General features: G+C 42.8%; 1 protein-coding gene across 2 annotated transcripts in view; it reads right to left on the bottom strand.

Annotated features, from left to right (window-relative positions):
- SMARCA5 (SNF2 related chromatin remodeling ATPase 5) overlaps positions 1–13,037 on the bottom strand; it is a 43,990-nt gene extending 30,953 nt beyond the window's left edge. Inside the window, exons 1-6 of one of the 2 annotated variants that reach the window (XM_048847010.2) lie at positions 12,655–13,037; positions 9,175–9,249; positions 6,881–7,047; positions 5,851–5,951; positions 4,145–4,245; positions 2,918–3,097 (exon numbers count right to left, since the gene is read on the bottom strand). In XM_048847010.2, the coding sequence (XP_048702967.1) occupies positions 2,918–3,097; positions 4,145–4,245; positions 5,851–5,951; positions 6,881–7,047; positions 9,175–9,249; positions 12,655–12,789 (759 nt within the window). In that variant the 5' untranslated portion in view covers positions 12,790–13,037. Of the gene's footprint in view, positions 1–2,917; positions 3,098–4,144; positions 4,246–5,850; positions 5,952–6,880; positions 7,048–9,174; positions 9,250–11,768; positions 11,893–12,654 lie in introns of those variants that run through there. The other variant, XM_075127714.1, reaches the window with a different exon arrangement.
- Positions 13,038–23,047: the final 10,010 nt, after the last annotated feature.

Here is a 23,047-nt window from a genome sequence, read left to right as displayed (position 1 = left end):
ACAGATAGGGACCACACATCTTAAAGAACTCCAGTTACTCTAAGGTACATAATCTTTCTTCTTTGAGTGATAGTCCTGATCTGTATTCCACTGTGGGTGAGTTAACAAGTAGTATTCATTGAGTAGGAGGGTGCAAGGACCCATGCTGTACCAGCTTGCACTGGGGGCATAAGATCTTGTGAACACAGCCCCATGTTGCCGCTTTAAGGATTTCCAGGAGAGGGACTTCTCAAACTGACGCTATTGATGCAGACTGAGCTTTAAGTGAGTGGGCCCTCACACTCTTTAGGGGAGGAATTGCTGTTAACTCATAACAGAGCAACATGCAACCTGAAATTCAATCGGACAGTCTTTGGGATGAGATAGCTTCACATTCTGCAAAGGATACAAATAATCTAGATAATTTCCTAAAGGATTTAGACCTTTGCAGGTAGTGTCAACGCTCAACCGACATCCAGAGAGCAAAGCTTCCTATCCTCATTGGTGACATACAGCTTTAGGAAGAAGACTGGTAAATTAATTCTGAGATCACCTTGGGGTGAAATTCGGGTGTAATCTCAGAGACACACTGTCCCTATGGAAGGCTGTGTAAAACAGATTAACCACAAGGGCTCCCAGCTCACCCACTCTTCTGGCTGTAGTGATAGCCTCCACAAATCAATAGGTGAGCTAAGGAACATATGTCTAAGGGTTCAAACAGAATCTTCATTAATGCTGATAGGACTAGACTGAGGTCCCAAGTCGGGACAGATTTCAATATCAGGGGAAAAGTTCTAACAATGTACCTGTCACAGGATGGGTAAGGATAGAGTGTTTGTCAACCAAAGGGAACAGATGCTGATACCTGCTATGTGCACACAGAGATAGCAAAGAGAAACACCTGAAGTCTTTGAGGACAGGAGATATTTTCAGGTGACAGGAATGTCGGAATCTTCTGGTGTTACCTGAAAGTATTGACACCAGACAGAAAATCATTTCTACTTTGAAATATAGCACATTCCTGTTTGACGCCTTCCTATTACTAGATATGCTCTTCTGAGCATGTCGTTTCTAGGTTTCTTGCCCATCCAAATACCAGGCTGTTAGGTGAAGGAAAGTTGGACTGGGATGTCTTTGTGCTGGGTCAATAGGTCCAGGAACAGCTGGATACGGATGCATGGACATGCTGACATTTGGAATGTCAGGAAACCAGAATGGTCTGGGCCATCTGGGACAATAAGCATCACCAAGGCTCCCACTTGCTTGATCTTTCTGAGGGCCCAGGGTAAGAGTGGAAGAGGTGTGAAGGCATATGTTAGTTGTCCCAACAATGGTAGTAGAAAAGAGTCTCCTCAGGATCCCTAACCTTGAGTCCCCCCAGAACAGTAGATTGGGCATTTCTTGTTCTCCTGACACACAGAGAGGTTCCAAGATAGGGGCCCCCATTGTTGAAATACGTTATGAACCACTGAATTATGTAGCTCCCATTCGCCGGTCCCTGGAGAAGTGCCTCTTGAGGTTATCTCCTAACTTCTTATGTATCTCTGAGAGGCGCTCTGCCAAGAGAAAATACACCAGCTCCAAAGCGTGACTTCTTCTTTACAAAGAAAGGGGGAGACCTTACTCCTTGTTTATTGATGCAGAACACTTGCCATTTCAGACGTGACTTGGACATGCAAGGTTACAATAAATGGTATGAACCACTTGCAGGCTTCATGGACTACCCACAGCTCCAGGAGATTTCTGTGCAACTGGAATTTGGCGGGAGGGGGTCCATATACTTTGTGCTACATATTCACATTGAGCTTCCCATCCTTTGTAAGGAAGTAGCTGTGATCAATCTCTCTGTAGGTGGAGGAGGGTCAAAGGGAACCACATATACACACTACTTCCTTGTTCTCCCACCAGAAGAAGGAAACTTGCACTCTGTGGGGTGGCAAGACTAATTTGTCCAAACTGTTTACTCAGTATGTAAACTATCTGCATCGAACCCTGCAGACATCAAAGGCAAAGTCTTGTGAAGGGTGTCACAAGTACATGAAGCCATATGACCTAAAAGGAGGAGGCAGGCATGAACAGACATCTGCGGGTGCAGCTGAGGTGGAGTGATGAGATTCTTATGAACTGGAATCTGTCCTGAGGTAGGTAAGCGTGGCACTAATACAGTCCAGGGTTGCCACAATAAAGTCTATAGTCCTTGGGGGAACTAAAATAGACTTTTCTACATTTGCTCAAGGTCCCCATGAGTGCAAGAGTGAGTAGGGAGCAGTTTGCTATCTGCACCTCTTTAGATTTTCCCATTAGTAACCAGTCACTGAGGTAAGGGAAACTGATGAGCCCACGCAGCCGAAGTGGGCTGCCAGTATCATCTTTGTGAACACCCATAGCAATGTTGCATGGACGAAGAGGAGCACTCTGGTTTGGTAGTAGTCCTGACCTACAGTGAATCTCCAGAATCTTCTGTGTGTAGGATGGATGTCTATGCAGAAGTAGGCACCCTTCAAATCAAGAGCAGCAAACCAATCACCCTTGTTCAATGAGGAAATTAAAGAGGACAGGGAGTGCTTGAAATTACTTTTCTTTTTTAAGTTGATTTCAAATAATAGCATCCCTTTTAGGTCTTATATTGACCAACAAAAGTCCAAGTTACTGAATAGATTTGTATACTTTTATATGTTCATTTGTCAATTTTTGTTTGCTTGCAAAAAAAAGGGGTGTCATCTAGTATCTAATACAGAGCACTTCTGAGCCTAAGTTGAAAATTCTGTGGCATCTACTTCTGGAAGCATTAGTCTTCCTCCTGAACAATCTACAGCAGCTACTTGTTGATTAGAAAACATAACAAGGTGGCAAGTTTATATGTTGGGTCTACCATATATAAACACTTTGGGGCAGGGGAGAAGAAAAATATGAATATGCAATAGTGTCTCATACTTACTCTTTGGTCTTTGTCACCTATCAAACAAACTGCTCGGAGTGTTGGTACCCATCTCTTGAACTCATTCATCCAGTTGTGTAAAGTGGATTTGGGAACTAATACCATGTGAGGGCCAGGAATATTTCTGTAGTGTTTCATGTACCCAAGAAGAGAAATAGTTTGCAGTGTCTTTCCAAGACCCTGTTAAGAGGTTAAAATTTATTTCTATTATTAGTGGGGAAAGGCTCTCTCTCAAAAAAAAAAAAAAATGTCCTTAGCAACTCAGTGGTAAACTTTAAAAAGGCAGGTGAAAACAAAACTAGCAAAAATAAGAAATCCCAACAAACAGAGATCCTCAAGATACTTTGAACTGACAGACAACTACTTTATTTTTAAAGCACACAGTGAAATAAAAAGCTTATGCTTACGCTCAAATAAATTTGTTAGTCGCTAAGGTGCCACAAGTACTCCTTTTCTTTTTGCAAATACAGACTAACATGGCTACTACTCTGAAACCAGTTAGAATTGTACTTCTACCATTTGGTATAGAAAAACCCTTGACCTTATCAAGCCAGACAGTGCAGCACACCAGGTAGCACCCTATAAAATGTCCTATTGCTACAGTTCCCATTAGGGGAAGTGCTAATCTAGAGGAAACAGGCATTTTTGCAATCAAGTCAGCTAACCCTACTCACAACACTAAGTGTCCCACAAATTGTTCTCTACAGCAATGACGACTAGAGAGGGAGTGGGGGTTTTTCTCTCACTGTATTAGGGTTCTATAGTGACTGGGGCCCGAGGAAAATGGCTTCCATCTGGTTCCCTGCAGCTGCCATTCTTTTTGCACCTTAAATGCTCCTTACCATGAGAACTTTCTGAATACCACTCAAAACAGTTGCAGCTTTAAAATAATATAAAGGGCCGTTTGTTCCATAAAACAAACTTTTTCTGGGTTTGGATTTCCTTGAGGTAGATAAGCACATACAAGTGATTCCATTTCACGAAGGAAGCTGTTCCATAGTTGACAGCTGTTGCAGTAATGTCATGCATGTAGTTTTAACAAAAATGTTGTGGTATGAATTAACCACATTTTACAAAAAAAAAATCATTCAAAGCATATCATAACAAGTAACATCTTGCATTTTATAATATAAACAGCTTTTTAAAAAAAATTAACTAGACCAAAATTTGATTACACTTCATGTCTTCTCTCCCCATACAGTCTCAACAAAAATTAGCAGCACTTACCATTTCATCTGCCAGGATACCATTGATGCCATTCTCATACAAAGAGATGAGCCAGTTCAACCCTCGGACCTGATAATCACGCAGTTTACCCCATTTTACATCTAAAAGTGAGGACATGCAAAAACAGATTAAAAGATTTGTAAAAATATATTTGAAGCCATCACAGCATTCCCTTATTGCTAACTGACAGTATTTCTTATCTAAAGGTAGGCGAATGTGACAGTAATACTTTCCAGAGAGTAATTAGGACATTGCCAGCAGAGGCTGTGGCATTTCTTAATACACGTCTCTGAGCCTGAAGAGTGAAAACATAAGGAGCATGTTTCCCTCAACATCACTAGACGTGGTAAAATTCTAATGTAATAATCTTAATTCGAATCTCAAACCCAAGCTGTAACCACCAAGCAATATCAGGTTAAAGTATATTCTCTCTCCTCAAAATTTAAGATCAATCAATCAGTTAGATTAAATTGTACTGGAAGATAGATTAGACTGTTGCTAAATATGTAGTATGCATAATCTGAAAAATAAAACCCCACCACTGGCAAGTACTGTACCAGTATGTGTCTTTCACAGTAAAATCACTCCAGCTACTGCTCTGAATCTTTTGAATAGGAGTCAAACTACATTACAGTAAACTTCACTGTGCTACCAAGGAAAGCTACTTGCAGGCAGCACTGCTGTTAATGGAAATACTCTGGTGAGGACGCAGGAAGGAGAGAGTAGAGTCCTACTTTTCTACCCCCAGCTGCAGAGAAGAAAGTCCTGCTGTTCATAGCAAAAGTTATTGAAATTACACAGTGCAAAAATTCCCGACTGAAGCACAGGTATCACATCTTCAGCATAAATTTTTTTTTTTTTTCAGAATCAAAACTCATCTTAAAAAAGTAAATTTCCAGCCACATAGCAAGTTAAAAATTTAAACTGCCAGATCCTCAACAGATTCACGAATATCCAAAATCCAAACATTTGCAAATTTACAGTTTTCCATAAACTCAGTGGTTTCCAAACTGCGGGTCACGACCCAGTACTGGGTCGCAGAATGTAAGGCACTGGGTCGCAGCAGCTCCGGTCAGCACTGTCGACTGGGCTGTTAAAAGTCCCGTCGGTGGTGCTGCCTGGCTAAGGCAGGCTAGTTCCTACCTGTTCTGACGCTGCGCCCTGGAAGCAGTCAGCAGCAGGTCCGGCTCCTCCTCCATGGGAGGCGGCTATGGGGCTCCGTGCACTGCCCCTCACCCCAAGCATTGGCGTCACACTCCCACTGGCCGGGAGGGCGGGCGGTGCCTGAGGGCGAGAGTCACATGGAGCTGCTTGCACACCTCCAGCTATGATCCGGACCTGCTGCTGGCTGCTTCCGGGGCGCAGCATAATCCGCAGTGGTGGGACAGGCAGGAAACCTGCTTTAGCATCCCCGCTGCACCGCTGACCGGAAGCCACCCGAGGTAAGCCCACACCCCAACCCTCTGCCCTAGCACTGAGCACCCCCCGCGCCACCCACACACCCCCCTAGCTCCACTGGGCCACGGGCATCAATAATTTTCTTCAATTGGGTATTCAGAAAAAAAGATTTGAAAATCACTGTTCTAGATTATGGGGATCTTGCAGGAAAGACACGCTTCTCAGGAATGCAAGAATACTAGAAATAGAAGAATTGTAGGGTCCACTGAGATTTTACCAAGAACAAAGAATGAAAGAGCAAACCATACATGATGGAGAATCTTCAAATCGAGTGCATACATTAGTTGCCTTGGAGCTTTCTGTCAATAGCTCCTCATCTTCTTCCTGTTCTGTTCTACGATGTCGATAGCTAAAAGATCAAAAGTAAAATATAAAACAAATTTCAAACTAGATTGAGAAGACACCAGACTGCTCCATAATAAAAATCTTGATACCATTCTTGATAAAGGTAAACAAGAGAGGTCTGAAGAAACTTGCAGACTGATTTCTTATAAACATTTGCAATATGCTTTGTAAGACCATGCTGTGGATAATTACTCTTTCCACAGCATGGTCTTACATGCTCATGTACTGTTTTGTGTCACTATGTTTGCTGATTTATGTTGACTGGAGTATTTAGTGCTGTGCTGACAGCTCGACTTCCAGCTGCATTTACCTGTGTGTAGAAGAAATATTCTCTCTCCTTCTGTTACTACCAGGGCTCCAATACAAGGGTAGGGAGCAAAATGCTTGGGGGAGGGCAAAAATGCAAAGACTATAGGAAGGATGCCAACATTATCCTCTAACAGGGAGGCTGTACTTTTAACAGGCAGTTTCTAAGCTTCTGCAAAGCTTCTCAGAGGCAACTGCTCTAGAGCTCTCTTTCAGGAGTTAGAAAAATATCTACAACTTTATAAACGGCAATAAAAGCAAAAACAAAATATATTTCTTGTTAGCATTTTGGTTCCCCCTACAAAATTCAGTACACGTGGATTCCCCAAGAGCCGTTAAATTTATTCCCCACCACCACCTTCTTTCTTCATTCACTTCATCACCGCAAAAATTATTTGGATTCTGACCAAAGTTCAATTTATAAACAGCCGTGGTTATTTAGCAAAATGACTCTCCATTTTATAATGCTGTATGGGTGTCTAAAAAACAAAGCCAAAACATCAGCAAGTTTGAGAAGATAAAGCAAAATACCCTCCAGCATCACTCATCTTTTAAAGGAAGCTCCTAATCTGCAAAAAAATACAGAAACATACTGCAGGCATAACTAGAAGAAGAGGTATTACTTACTCGCCAACTGACAGCAGATTCTGTTTCTCATCCTTTTTTATTCGTGGACGTCCTGGTTTCATTTTCAAAGGTGAAGTTGGAGTCTTTTGAGCAGCAGGCTGAATGAAATGAGCAAACAGCTCAGTCTGCTTTAACAGATACTCAAATCTGTTTGCTCTGTCTGTTTGCTGTTGATATAATGAAAAACAAGTCACTTGAGCAAGTGAGACATTACAATATGCTCATATTATAAAAATTTAGAATCTATGTACAATGAATGGCTTAGAATGATTCAAATTCTATTCTTTAAAATAGGTAGCTACAAAAGTTAATGGCTGTGAAATGGATAAGAGCCCATCAAATATCCCAGAATAAGTCTAGGCCAAGGTCACAGAGGACACCTGAATAAGACTGAAATCTAACTTTGAGACCAGGAAGCTCCAAAATACAAATTGCTATGTCCAAGACTGAAGAAACCCCTGTATATGAGAAGTCTGGTTTATTATGGTGAAGTACCAGTAGGGCAAAGACAACCTTTTTGTAAGTAAACCAATGTAGTGTTGTCAGTGTGCAGACTCACAAAGTCTTAGTGCAACCGCTGTCCATAATTTTGGCAAGAAACAGCAGTATTAAACTGACAAAGATCCTTAATTTTCAATATTAATAATTCAGTACCACAAGGGAAGCAGTGAACTGAGAACATCCACTTCAGTTTCACGCTTCTGCAGCTTAGTAAAGCTATAAGCAGACACAGAGTTATTAATAGGAAGGATGTAAAAAAGGAAATTTTGACAGGAGAGTAGATAGGGTGGTGGATGGCCTCATTCCCTACATACCAGCCAGAGTTTGACAGAAGATCATCCATTAACTTGTTATGAATGCTAGTGATATCCCCTCTTAAAGCAGCCAGTGACATCCCCTTTTAAAGCGGGAGGGAAAAGAGAGGGCAGGTCTTCCCAGCAGTATTGCCCCTACACCTCAGTTCTTCTATATCAGGTTCTGATGTCTAGTACATTTTGCAAGCCCTGGATTAAGTCACCAACCCAAGGTCACACTATGACTCAGAGTCAGGATTAGAACTCAGAATTTCCTGCCTCCCAGTCTAGTACGCTAGTCCACTAAATCATGCTACTTCAGAAGACTCTACCTACTTTGAAGCCTTCCCATCTCAAATCTATTTTGCCTGGTAATTAATACAACTTCAGAGAACTTTCAGCACCAACACAGAGCCTTCTGGTGCATAGCTTTTTGTTCTTCCCTCACACTACAACTACCTCTCTTTTACTGTATAGGGCAGTGGTCCCCAAACTTTTTATGGCCACACCCTCCTTACCCCTGTTGCTCGCTGCCCCCCGCTCCCGTCAGGGGGCAGGGCTGGAGCAGGGAGCAAAGCTGCAGCCAAGGGCTGAGGGTTGCAGGAGAGTGTGAAGCCACAGCCAAGGGCTGAGGCTGCAACACAGCTGGGAGCAGGGCTGGGTGGCACTCCCTCCCCACCCCCCATGCGGGCTGGCCCAGCCCTGCCCCCCCAAAGTTCCTCCACACCACTCTAGGGGTGTGGCACCCCACAGTTTGGGGACAACTGGTATAGGGCTATAGCATTTGAAGTAAAAAATGTAAGATAGTAAACTTTTTTCCTAGAGCAGGAAAATAAAGGCCGTGGTCATTAGACTTTATCTGACCCTATATTTTAAGAAAGTTATGGAGTAATTCTATGGGGTTTTGATTTAAGATACTGATGGGCTCCCTCAGACCAGATACAAGTTCCTGTTTCAGAGGGTGAATGATTATTTCTCAACTTCTCTTAAGGTGGCCTGAGTCCTTTGCACGACCAGGCACAACTGCCTCAAGAGTCTATAGACACAGCTCTGAACTAGCCAGAGGATGCATAACATATGCAAAGTGTTCCCTCCCTCCAGAAGCTCAATACATCACCACCATTCCACTCCCAACACAAATGGAAAGAATCAAGTTCTGAACAATGTGTCACAAGGCAGATCTTCACATTACACCACTCCTTGTAAACGGTACCCCCAAAATCCTAGGACATCTCACTTCATTTAGACCACTAAAAATTGCAGAAGCTTGTACCATGTCAAGGTGTGTGGGAAAATAAGGGAGAAGTAGAGGACAAAATATGAAGAGGAAGCAGCCTACAAATCTCAAAATGAGGATTTCTGCAGAAATGCCTAGTCAGAGTACCAGGAAACAAGTTAAGACGTCTCAAATAAGAGCAAGAAATTAACTTTTCTATAAAAAGCAATTACATCAATAGTGGCTATTTGTACCATATTGCACATGTGCTCAAAATTACAAACCATTTTCTCTTCATATGTAGGATCTGGTTCCTGGATTTCTTTTTGTTTTCCTGGTGATGCATCATCAAAAGCTTCCTAGGAGGGAAAAAAATTAAATACAAATTGAACTCTCCTTTATAAAGATATCCAGCCTTGCGCAGAAATCTTATTTTATTCATATTACCATTTATCCAGAGGATGAAACCTCTATCTCAATTCCTTGATACATTCAAACCAAGATCAATTTTACTTACCAAGAATTGCACTGTTTTAATTTTAGTTTTGACCTAGTGGCAGGGTGGTAAATTAATAAGGAGGTGCTATTTGATTCTCTTTTGCCTACCAAACCAACTAATTATCACTGATGATTAGATTTGGGACAGAAAAACAAGTCTCCATTCAGTAATTTGATTCCACCCCACACACATTTCCCTTTTTGGAAAGGGGGGGGGGGCTGGAACACGAAGGTATTTTCTTTGACTACCCTTTCAGATAGGGAATAAATAAAAATCCCATTCTCCCCTCTGGCAATAAAGTACTCTGTTTCATCTCCATAACCCCATCACACAAGTGCATCTCCATTAACAATTTACAAGTTTCACTCTGCTTCTGGTGCTAGGAACAGAGGCAATGTGTAGTGGAAGTGGAAATACTACTGGCATGATCCTCCCCCATGCAACTGTCCTGAGGGAGCATTTTACAACATATGTTCTGAAGGAGGTTGGGGAAGAGAATGAGATATCTACAGACAATTACCATCCACCATCTGTTTAGAATAGATGGCCTATGCAAAAAGTTATTTACCTCACTTCAGTACCTAGTGGCCAGTGGGTAATGGACAAGTAATATCAAAACAGAACAGGCAGGAACATGGCACAAAGCAAAGGATGGAAAAGAAAGAAGAGAGACATAAAAAGGAGATATAGTAAGTACTATGCCAAGGCAAGACTTATCAAAAGGGGATATGAAAGTGTAAAAGCAGAATTTTAATTTGCCAGTAAAGAGGGAAGGATCCAACAGAAAAGAGGTGGAAAATTCACTGCACTAAGGCAGTAGTTCTCAACCTTTTCTATACCAGACTGTGCTGCCCATCTAGCCAGGGTCTACTTGAAACCCTCTCCTGCTTTTTGCTAAGAGACAAGGAGAACTGTTGTGAACCCTGCACAGGAGACAGACACTTTTGACAAGTTATTCACATAAATTTATATACACACAAATGATTACATTGTACAACTTTAAAAAGACAATGAATGGGCAGCAACTGTAGACTGAATTTAGGACAAGCATTTTCCTCTTAACATGCCAATAAGATTTTGAAACCAGGAGTTCATAAAATAGTCAAGACACCATTAGACACTTCTTCAACCAAGTTTGAATTCACGTAATGCTTGAAGTTTTGTAAATAAATCAGCTGTTCTTTTTTCCTCTTTTGAACATTTATTTCATTATATGTTGCTGGCCTCCTCTGTATAAGAAGGAACTACATGAACAAAAATTCTCAGATGAAAATTACCTAATTATGGCATGTTTCCCAAAATGGAAGCTATACTTTCTATCCAAAGAAGTGTCATTGCTCTTCATGGCTTCCTAGGATGTGTCTACATTAGCATTTTTCCTTCAAGTCTCCTACCACTGATAGCAACAAGATTCCCTGCCCACCGACATTTTTATCAGCATATCTCCTCTAACCCTTAGAACACCAGCAGCTGGTCTACCCTAGCTTTTTCACCATTGTTACTAATAGAAGAGTTACATCAGTAGTGGTGCAATGGTGGGAGATTAAAAAAAATGCTAGCGCAGACAAGACCCTAGTAGCTCTTCATATAGGATGAAGGAAGTGAGTTTATGGCTGGGATCTGATTGCCTTTTTGGCTAGTTAAGCAACCTCAGGGGGGGAAAAGAGCAAATCTGGTAACGACAGCTAAAGGCCTTTCGTTCTGAATCAACGTAAACCAATATTCTAGAGGAAGGAGGCAGAGCACTCATAAATCTTCATCAGGAAACTTTCCAATCCAGTTAAAAAAAGAAATACCAAATATAGTAGGCGTCAAGAAATAATTTTAAACAAACATCCAAAGTAGTCTGGTTTCTTCTTAATAGAACTATAACTATACAAAAGACAAAAACCACATACATCAAAAATCCTTGTTTAACAGCTTCCCACTTAGCTTTTACTTTTTTTTAAACAGCCCTAACTCTGCATTGCCTTACTTTTGTAGGTTTAAATAGTATTTATTACACCAATGCTTTAGTGATTTCTTCATCTAAAGAAGCTACTTAAAAATATGTAATTTGCAAACTAGTCAGATTACGTAGGTTGACTATAAAGAATGATTCAAAACATGAAATGTTCAGCAATAAAAAAAAACAAACTGGTGTCCATGTATGGCTAAAGAAACAAATGCTGTTTCAAAACAATTATCTCTAGGCATTAGTTCAAATCCCAGGTTTTCCTAAACCCTGGAAATTTCTGGATTAGGCACGCGTTGCCAAAATAAGACATTTCAGATAACAGAAAATGCCACTGATTTATAAAACATTGCTAAATGTACTCAATTTTTCCCTAATTTAAAGAGAAAACATAGCTAAACATAAGTCTTTGTTGGGATGCTCACTTTGGAAGAGAGGACGAATGAATTCAACTGTTAACGTGGGAGGATTTCAGTGTGCCTTCAAAATCCATATTTCAGATTAATTTTTTAAAATCGTCAGTTAGTCAAAGTGCATCCCGTCGATATTTCTTGGTGTTCTCATCTTTCTAGAAGTTTGTAGTACACCAACAATGAGCGAGGGGGAGGGGACCTCCTGTTTGAATGGATTGATGTACACAGCGCCCACCGAACTGACAGGCCGGGCAATGAACAGAAAAAGAGCAACAACGCTGAAGGGAAGTTGAGAGGGAGGAGACTCTACTTTCTGCTCGAAGCATTTGTAACAGCTGCTCTTTATGCCGCACAACAGCTACCCGCTTCCCAGCCCCTTGGTAACTCGAGAGACTCCCACAGCCCCTGCACACAAGGAGACGCAACGCCCGTTTCCTGACCCCCCACCCCCACCCCATTCATTCCTGAACCCAGGGGAGGAAGGCGACGCGCACACGCTGTGCGGGGTAGGCGGTCAGCGAAGGAGGCATCTCCGCTGCCGCTCTGCGCCTCCTCACACACGCCGCTGAGGGCTCCTCATCCGCCCGCCCGCTCTATTGTCTCTGCCCCACGCGGCTCCCGCACCCAACCCTCGTGGCACGGCGCGACGGGCGGCGGGTAGAAAGGGGCTCGGGCACCGGCTACCGCGTGGCGCTACGAACAGACCGGGGGGGACTCTGCCCGGCTCATCCCCGCCCCGGGCCCCTTCTCCCCAAGTGGAGGGCAGAGGGGCCCCGAGTGTCCGGAGGGGACCGCTGGGGCCGGAGCAGGAGAACCCCGGAGTGAGAATCGGGGCACCACAGCCCAGGGCGGTCTCTCCTCGCTCACACTCCTATTCCTCGGGGACGGGGGTCCTCACCTCCATGTCAGCGTCGCCCGCGGCGGGGGGTGGTGCCCCCGCGGCCTCGCTGCCGTTGTTAGTGGTTGCGGGAGGCGCGGTGCTGGCGGGGGGCAGGGTCTCATCGGGCGGCGGCTCCTGCTGCCCGGCGGACATGATCCCGGTGCGCCCGCCCCGCAGACAATGCCGGGCCGGGACCCCGCTCCCGCTGTGCCGGTTGGGCGGGGAGGAGGAGCGACCCTTCACACAGCTGCTGGAGGGGGTGGGGGGGCGCCGCTCACAGACTCCGCGCTGAGGCCCCCCGCCACTGCTGCCGCCCCGGCTTTCTCAGCGCGCTCCCCACCAACCAGGAACCAACCCAGCCGGCTTCCAGATCTCGCGAGAACTCTAGCAGGGAGCGAACGGACCTGCGCAGCCAACACTTCCCCAGTTGGGCAACTCCCGCACCCCCGCCAACCCACGAGGTGCTGCTGCTACTACGAGTCTCCTACGAAAAAGGGGGCGGGGCTGCGCTCGCGCGAGGATTTAGGTCGGGACAACCGCAGGCTTATTGCGTCACTACTTCTCCCCCTCCCCCACGTATAGGGTGGTGTAAAAGGAGCGGCGAGGCAGAGCCTGATGAGGGAGCCCCGCCCCCATGGAGCGTCACACGTGGGGGGCGGAGTGCGCGGGGAATGGAATAAAGGGGTGAGCCCAGGCCCGGCAGGGGGTTAGGTCAGGCGCAGGGCCCGGGGGAGGCTGCTGGCGGCGGCACGCGTTTGCTATGGGACGGGCTCGCGAAGCGGCGCGCCAGGGCCAGTCCCACGCGTCGTGCAGGCGGGGGTCAGGCCCCCAACAGCCGTTACGTTATTTAAAAAAAAAATACTGTTAAAATCACCGCTGCCTCTGTTTATTTGCCGGCTGGTTTGCGCGTTTTGCCAGACCGCTGAGCAGGGCCGCGCAAAGCGTTAGGGGCCCAGAGCAAAACCTTCAACTGAGGGGGCGCCTCCATCCTTCTGAAGCGCCTGACCCCTGGGACTCTCCACCCGTCCTCTCCCAGGCGGCTCCCTGCTTGTAAGCAGCGCCCTTGAGTGATGGGTCTGTGCAGCTTCCTGTCCTGGCCCCAGGGCTGAGAGGGGCCGGTTTCACCTGGCCTCCTGCACCCAGCGCGCACCTTGGCTAGAGCGGTGCAGCGCCCGACGCCCCAGCTTGCAATGCTCCTCGCACCCTGCGGCCCAGCGCACCCTGCGGCCCAGCGCACCCTGCCTGATGTTGTTCCACAGGTTGGGGGACCCCCCCCTTTCAAACACGGGGCCTGGGGCAAACTGCCCCTTGTGCATTCTCCCCCTTGCCCTGGCCAGCCCTGTTGCTTGCTAACTACAGCTGGTTTTTGTATAAGGGCCTGGTTGCTCCTTATCGCGGGAGAGAACTCTTCCAGCCACAAAATAAAACCACTCCCAGCGAGGGGTGCTAGCTTCGTCAACAGGAGCGCGGTTCCTGCTTATGAAGTGCTGTCTAGTTCAGGGGGTGTTTTTTCACACTGTTGAGCAACAAAAGTGCCTGCGTAGACAGAGCCTGAGCCATGTAGTTTCCTAGACACCCTCCATCAACTTCCGGAACAACTGTGCAACCACCTAAGGACCACTCATACATGGCTACAGTGGCCCGAGGCAGATATTTTAGCCGTTGGCTGTACAGTGGTTAGAGAGCTAATGCCCATAGCCCCTACTCCTTGGAAAAATGAGAGGTACAAGGAACTGAAGACCAGATTTTTAAACATATGTAAGTGCCATCTTTAAAAGCACCTATGCACTTTTGAAAATGTCACTGTGTACCTATCTGCATCTTTAGGCACCTAAATACTTTTTAAAATCTTGCCCTCAGTTCTCCTGCAGAGCTGCTTGATAGCTTACTATTCCTTTTTTCCCTACCCCAGAATGGTATTGTGGGGTTTAATCTATTGAGGTTTTAATACTATGCCAATTACCATGGTATCGGGAACTCAAGCTGTAATAAGAACTGTATTTGTTACAAGAGAAAAGAGTCAGCTTATGTTATTAACAGACAGTTTTTTGAAAAAATGAAGATTCTATGCTAGTATGATTATGTGGACACACAAAGAAAGATGTCCCGCTATTCGGACTTTTAATACGTTGCTCTTACCTAAAATGTACCACTGATGCTGCTGAATCCTTTGAAGATGTTCCATTGTGATATCTCTGCACTGATAGAACATACTAAAAAAATAAAACCTAGGTGAAGATGTAGTGAAGCAGCAGAATACCAGTGGCAAAGCAGTTAAAAATATCTAGCATTAGACTTGTGCACTAAGTGCCTTGCATAACCAGGTGAGTTATACAAAAAATAAATGTCAAGAATGTAATTGTTCACCCTGTAAATAAAAAGTAAAATAAATATTGGAAAATGACATCATTCAGCTATTTGTTTTTCCTACTTTTTTCTTTTGTGAATTTTTTAAAATGAGATGATTTGAAAATCCTTGCTCATTCCGCTTCCTGCTTCTGCCAATAGGATCAAAAACAGATGGCAAACACACACTGTGAGGAGACTACCACAACTTGTGCTAAAAAAGGGAAAGAAAGCCTCTAGCACCCAACGTATTAAAACAGTCTTCTATCCAAGTACTAACAGGGCCAAAATCCACTTAGCTTCCAAGATCAGGTATTTTCTGGGTCATATAGTCACAGATAGTTATTCCTTTTAGACATGATTCTTTTATCTTTTTCACACCTACAGTTAACAGGATTGGTAGTTTTCAGTGGAACAGATGGGGGAAGTGTCATTTTGAAAAAAAACAAAGAAGTTTTTGTGTTTGTTTAAAAAATTTTAAAATTAAGACTGAGTAAATAAAATTGAAAGTAACAACCAGGGTATTGTAATTTTCATTAAAGCATTAGGCAGGTAGCAAGAGCTGGAAGGCAGTGGTTATTGCATTCAGTAATATTTGTCATTTATGATGGCTAGCATCTTCTGTGCTATGCCATAGTATCACATTTTTATATCACAACACAATATTTTGTGTTACCAGTAGAAGTTTTGAGACATAGGCCATCTCTACACTTACAAGCTTACAGAACTTGTAAGAGCACTTGTGTAGCTGTGTTATGCCAACGAGAGAGAGCTCTCCTGTCGACATAATAAAACCGGCTCATATGCCGGAAAAATTTATGTCGCTCAGGGAATGGTTTTTTCACACCCTTAAGCGACAAAAGTTTTGCCAATATAAGTGCTAGTATAGACATGGTCTCAGTGTCCTAAACCCTTGAATCTCAGTGCTTTCCTGTAAAGATAAGGGTGACAGTCTCTTTTATTTTCACAGGACCTACCCCATTTGTATATGTTCATCACGTTGTAGAGAATTATTTTAAAATGTCCATAATTTTGAGGGTTGAAAAATATAGGAGACAAAATATCTAGGTGCAGTTCATCTGCATGTATCACTATCTAGGCCCTTCTCCGGTAATAAGTTGTATACATTCATACTTCTGTGCTCCTGTGGAGTAGTTTGGAGTAGTAGCAGGACCCTAGATTTTAAACTCTTTGGGCCAAGAATGTAATGTTATTACATGGCACTGAATGATGTTGTGAGGTGCAATTTTATCCCACAGCAGGGGCATTTGAAGATGGCAACCATTAACTGTCTCCAGTGTTTCTTTCCTCCCTTATTGAGTAGCATTTTCTCTCTCCCTTTTTTCTCTGTCTTTGACCTTGAAAAGGCAGACCCATTTTTGTTCAAAACTTTAAAAAAATAAAAAAAGTTCACTTAGGTAGAGATCAAAGCTTGGTGAACGTTTGACAAAAATGATTAGCAACTGAAAACATCAATGTAGAATGGAAACAGAACCATAACTATAGTTGTCTCTACACAGTCCGGCTATATAATTAGTTATCAAACATTGATTACTCACTTGAAGCCATTAGGACTGCGCATGGGCACAGAGGTCCAGCCACATGCAGGATCAGGACCTTGGACTGGACACTACTGTTTTCTTTCATATGTACCTAAGCAGCCAGGTGAGCAGGGAGATGCTGACACTAGAAACAGATACATCAGAAACACAGTTAAAAAGAAAAGGGAAAGAGAATTTCAACTAGAGGAGAAAATGAAGAACTATTAGGTCTGGGAGCAGCATGGAGAACACAAATCATTTTTTAAAATATGATTTTAATATTTAAATAAAATAAATAAATAAACAAATAATAAATAAATAAACAAATAAAAAATATCTGAAATAGATATGCAGATCAGAAAATAAAGCAGGGAAAGAAAGCGGGAAGAGAAAAGATTAACAAAGTGGAAAAGAAGACAAAAATCTCCATGACAAGGAAACGTATGAAAGACTTGAAAATTCAATACAAAAAAGTAGCATTGTTAGATCATAAGACAATATGAACAGAGGTCTCATTCTGAGAGCAGAAGAGGCATTAAGAGATTTGTCACAGGTCAGCATACAAGCCAGCTAAAAACCAGAGCAGCATATGAACCTGCACAGACTGACTGAAAAAAACAGTTGAGAAATAACACTTACAGCATTTGTAAATATGCAACAGGAAAAAAGTACTTAAATTACAGTTTTTCTTTGTGTGAAATTTCTCAGGCAATGTCTTTCAATTTCGTTGAACACTTGTTCTTAAATATTTTTTTGTTGTTATTAAACAAATAAACCACATATGAGCTACTTTAAAAGATCCTATTAGCTGAACAGAAATGGACAACTAGAAAAAGGCAAATATTGTGCTCATATTTTAAAAAGGGAAGAAAGAGAACCCGGGGAACTACAGACTGGTCAGCCTCATTTCAGTCCCCGGCAAAATCATGGAGCAGGTCCTCAAGAAATCCATTTTGAAGCACTTGGAGAAGAGGAAGGTGATCAGGAACAGTCAACGTGGATTCACCAAGGGCAAGTCATGCCTGACCAACCTGATTGCCTTCTATGATGAGATAACTCATTCTGTGGATATGGGAAAGTGGTGGATGGGATATATCTTGACTTTAGCAAAGCTTTTGATACAGTCTCCCACAATATTTTTGCCAGCAAGTTAGAGACGTATGGATTGGATGAATTGACTATAAGGTGGATAGAAAGCTGGCTAGATTGTTGGGCTCAATGGGTAGTGATCAACGGCTCGATGTCTAGTTGGCCGCCGGGATCAAGCGGAGTGCCCCAAGGGTCAGTCCTGGGGCCGGTTTTGTTCAGCATCTTTATTAATGATCTGGAGGATGGGATTAATTGCACCCTCAGCAAGTTTGCAGATGACACTAAGCTGGGGGGAGAGGTAGATACGCTGGAGGGTAGGGATAGGGTCCAGAGTGACCTAGACAAATTGGAGGATTGGGCCAAAAGAAATCTGATGAGGTTCAACAAGGACAAGTGCAGAGGTTTCATTTATAAGGAAAAAGAAAAGGAGTACTTGTGGCACCTTAGAGACTAACCAATTTATTTGAGCATGAGCTTTCGTGAGCTACAGCTCACTTCATCGGATGCTGTAGCTCACGAAAGCTCATGCTCAAATAAATTGGTTAGTCTCTAAGGTGCCACAAGTACTCCTTTTCTTTTTGCGAATACTGACTAACACGGCTGTTACTCTGAAACCTGTCATTTATAAGGAAGAATCTTAGGAAGGAAGAATCCCATGCACCACTACAGGCTGGGGACCGACTGGTTAAGCGGCAGTTCTGCAGAAAAGGACCTGGGGATTACAGTGGATGAGAAGCTGGATATGAGTCAGCTGTGTGCCCTTGTTGCCAAGAAGGCCAATGGCATATTGAGCTGTAATAGTAGTAGCATTGCCAGCAGATCGAGGGAAGTGATTATTCCCCTCTATTGGGCACTGGTGAGGCCACACCTGGAGTATTGCATCCAGTTTCGGTCCTCCCACTACAGAAGGGATGTGGACAAATTGGAGAGAGTCCAGTGGATGACAATGAAAATTATTAGGGGGTTGGGGCACATGACTTATGAGGAGAGGCTGAGGGAACTGGGCTTATTTAGTCTGCAGAAGTGAAGAGTCAGGGGGGATTTGATAGCAGCCTTCAACTACCTGAAGTGAGTTCCAAAGAGGATGGAGCTAGGCTGTTCTCAGTGGTGGCAAATAACAGAACAAGAAGCAATGTTCTCAAATTGCAGTGGGGGAGGTCTAGGTTGGATATTAGGAAACACTATTTCACTAGGAGGGCGGTGAAGCACTGGAATGGGTTACCTAGGGAGGTGGTGGAATCTCTATCCTTAAAGATTTTTAAGGCCCGTCTTGACAAAGCCCTGGCTGGGATGATTTAGTTGGTGTTGGTCCTGCTTTGAGCAGGGGGTTGGACTAGATGACCTGCTGAGGGCTCTTCCAACCCGAATATTCTGTGATTCTATGAATGGTGTTAATGTGCACTGCTGTGCAGTTTTCAGTGTCTGTAAGTCTTTTTAGAAGCTATGAAAATAAAAGGAACAACAGTGAAAGCATAACTGTTGATGGCCATATCACTCTGAATATGCCTGATCCTATCTGATTTCAAGAAGTTAAGCAAGGGTGAGGCTGGTAGTTATTTGGGTCAGAGACTGCCTGCATAGGTTTTCTTTCACACGAGCTGGTAGTGCTCTTGAAGTATTTTCTCCAGTCTCGTCCAACTCCTTTTAAACTAACAAGTAAGTGGCAAGGCAAAGGAGAAGGTAGGGACTTTCAAATTATCCTCATTTTTTTAAATTCACATGAAAGGAATATAGGAAAAGCTAGCAAAGGATGTTTACAAGAGCTTTAGTTTTTTTCAGAAGGGGTCACAGTTGCTTTCTTAGTGCTTTGTTTTCTCCTTGTTTCCAAATAATATAAATCACAAATACTGAAATATTGTTTTTCTACATCTGGTCAGTAAGAGAGTTCCATTCATCCTTTTTCCTTTAACAGCTTTTTATATCCACTTCTTGGGAGGAAAAATTGAAATGGTATGTATAATAGACTGTCAATAATGGGGGAAAATGCTACACTCGTGAAAAAAAACAGGGGCTTCACGTGTCAGCGTCAGCCTCCCATCCTGAGAATATTTAAATTGCCTTAAGTCCCTTTCCCAGTTCTACTTTAGCATGCTTTAGTAGGGAAGCTGCCACGCTGGCCCTGCTTTCTTCATAGGGTTGGTAGGCGCCCTTCTTTTCTGTTCTTGGGTGAAATCCTGGACCCACTGAAGTAGTCACTGGTCCCAGTGATCAACCAAGTGGATGCACTGAGCATAGAATCACACTGGAAATTGAGTGCATGAGTGGGCCTGTTTTAATGATACAAATCACTATCTCCATGATCCAACAATACTTACTCCATCCTCAGGAGATCAGGAATTCTGCAGATCACAGCGGTGATAAGTCACATATATTTATTCGTAAGTATTACTGTGTCTCAATTTGACCCAGTCAGCTGAGATGCAGTCTTACAATACCAACACTATATGAACTCCAAGCTGTGGAACCCTCCAACAAAAAAAACCCAGCTTTTGTATGTCCATTTCAGCAATTCGGTGGAAATATAATGTTCACAAATAATGTACTATATATAATTAACTTCACGTCTTCTTAGGTGCTGTTAAATTTAAGTACAGTAGGCACTACTTTGGATTTATTCAAGTTATGGTATAATGCTGCTAGGAAAATTAATGTTTCATACAAAATGAATAGTGTTAAGTATGTTTATAGTGCTCACACTAAATGTCATGAACTATAAGCCTACCATATTTTAGGGCTGTGTTTGCAATGCAGACTGTAAAAACACTGCCACATGTAGGAAAATTCCAACTTAGTAGTCTTGAAACTAAAAATAAGCCATATAAAATCTGATAATATATCTGTGTCAAACTTTGCTTCTGTGTGACTCCCACTTAAGTAAGAGAGAACCACATATGCCTATCTAAAAACAGAATCTGGACATCAATTGCTTATATTTCTTACAGAGTTTCTTGGAGGATGAGTTTCTGTAACTGATTCTCTCTCTGGCTGAACAAAAATCAGAATAAAGAGCATGCTTCTTTTGTTTTTATTTACCAAACTTCTGTGACTGAAAGGCCTCATATACATGCATATTTACACTGTTTCATTGCACATACATACCTTCTCCTCAAAGTCCCAATTGTAGAAAGAAGCCTGCTCCTCTCTCTCTGTGATCAGATCTTGAGAGATATTGCTTCCTGGCAAAGGACTGGAAGCCAACAGGCTCACTCAAAGGAGTCATTTGTTAACTATGCGACATTGGGCAAGTCACTTGACCGCGTCATGATTTAGTCAATTATGGGTTGAAAAATTTTGTTAATAAAATTTTGTTAATAAATTGGACTTTACTAAAAGCAGGTGTTGCATCTGTAAAGAACTGCTAGGACCCTGCTCCTGCATGCTCATATATGCTGCATCAATGCAGCGCCTCAATGACGTCAGTGGAGCTCCACATGGATACGGGGATCTGTCTGTGCCTATGAACTCAGAGGATCAAGACCTACACCATAGCATTTTCGTCTAGATTCCTTAGTTTTCATCCTTTCACCAAGCTCAACAGTTTCCTTTTGGATCATGACCTTGGGCCAGATTTTTAAAGTTATTTAGGTGTCAAAAGAGATAGATGCCTAGTAGGATTTTCAAATTGCAAAGGCACCTAATTTCCATTGATTACGAGAGTTAGCTAATTATGTGTAGATTATGTTTGGGTTACCTATGCATTTTCCATAGGTGCTGTATATTCATGCATAATACAGTAATTCGTTTCCATAAAAATGCAAGTTATTGGTTCATGTGCAAAGTCCTAACTCCTTTTTTGCATTAGCGATTGTTTTGAATAATAATGTAATAGAGCTTTGGGGATTTTTTTTAACATGTTCATAAGAGTTTTGCTCTCTCTTCAGGAAAATGAAGTGGCAAAGTACCTGTTTTCAAAGTAATTGCTTTTCAAAGATGATAGATTTTAATTTTCAAATATAATTAATAATTTTTAATTAAGTCCAAAAACTCATGGGAAATAAAAGTGTGTCCTTAACAGAGAATGCCATGTCTAGGGAAAAATGTAATAAGCAACCTGATGTTCTAAAATCATTAGTATGTGAAAACAGGTGACTTGAAAGTGAGTAGACAAAGCTGACAGGTAAAGATGGGTCAGCGCTCATATACAGTTTCAGAGAAAGATCACAGTATCTGACACAAAAAGTAGGCAGGCACCTGCACTGAGGAGACTGCACTGCCAGAAGAACAGATGGTAGTCAGCTAAGGGTTCTGAAAGATTTTTTAAAAAGGCCCCACTTCTGTTCCCTTTAAATTAAACGGGGGAAAATTGATCCCAAGTGTGAGAAGTGGAGATACTAATGAGGATATGCAGCATAGGTGAAACTCACACTAGAGAACTTAAATGAGGCATAGACCTTGTGTGGGTCCTCTACATAGGGGTGAATTTCACTTTACATAACGAACAGCACTTTTTTTGAAGATTGCAAAGTCTCTACACATTGCCTATTTTGAGGAGCCAGGAGAGATCCCTGGAGATATAGACCAGGAATGCAATTCTACAATACATACTCCTTCAAGTAGAGCTGGGTGAATATAGCACAAAGAATTCCAATTTTGAGCAACCATTGACACATCACAAAGAGTTGAAGTGAGTTCACCAACCCTTAGCTGAAATGTTTGCATAAAATCTTTCAATATTTTCCTACAGTGAACACATTAATAAAAATCAGAGCCCACTCATCCATTAAAAATATTCATCACGAAGAGTTTCCCGATTCAAGTAAGGATAACTTGCTTGAGTAAGAGTTGGAGGGTTGGATGCCAGGTTTCCTGAATCTCAGGCCTGTGCCTTAATGGAAAAGAAAAAAAAAATCCCTCTCTCTGATACAACAAAATTTAGGGCTCTTTTATATTATACAGTATATAGTCCATTAGTGAAAACACAGGAAAAAGAACTAGGAAAGACTAACCAAAAGAATTTAATGCATGGTGAGAGGCAGTATAGCCAGCACGGTCTAGCCCTACTTAGACTGTAAGCTTTTGGGGGCAGGGAGTGTCTTTTTGTTATGTGTATGTACAGGGCCTAGTACCATGGGATCCTGGTCCCTGGTTGAGACTCCTACACTGTATAATCCAAACAATAATAGATGAATAGGTCCTTACCCCCAAAGCACATTTTATCCCATCCTCGTGTAAAAGAATGAGTACTGTATAATTTTGCTTCTACCTTTACTATTAAGGTAAAAACTTTTTTAAACTTTACTGTGTTTCCCTTGTTCGGCTAGACACAGCTCTCGAAAGAGCTCATCACTGCCCCTTCTGGCATTGGTCACAGGGTTTCTCTCAAGCAGTTCTTTCTGTTTGGTGGGCTGAGCCTGCTGCCTTCAGACTGCTGTGGGATGAGCTTGATTACTGGAATTTCTCAGAGTGGCTGCCTTCCACATACACAAAGGGGAGCT

Source organism: Caretta caretta, chromosome 4 (genome assembly GCF_965140235.1).
Source record: "Caretta caretta isolate rCarCar2 chromosome 4, rCarCar1.hap1, whole genome shotgun sequence".
NCBI classification, from domain to species: Eukaryota; Metazoa; Chordata; order Testudines; family Cheloniidae; genus Caretta; species Caretta caretta.
This window is presented reverse-complemented; position numbering and strand designations above follow the sequence as displayed.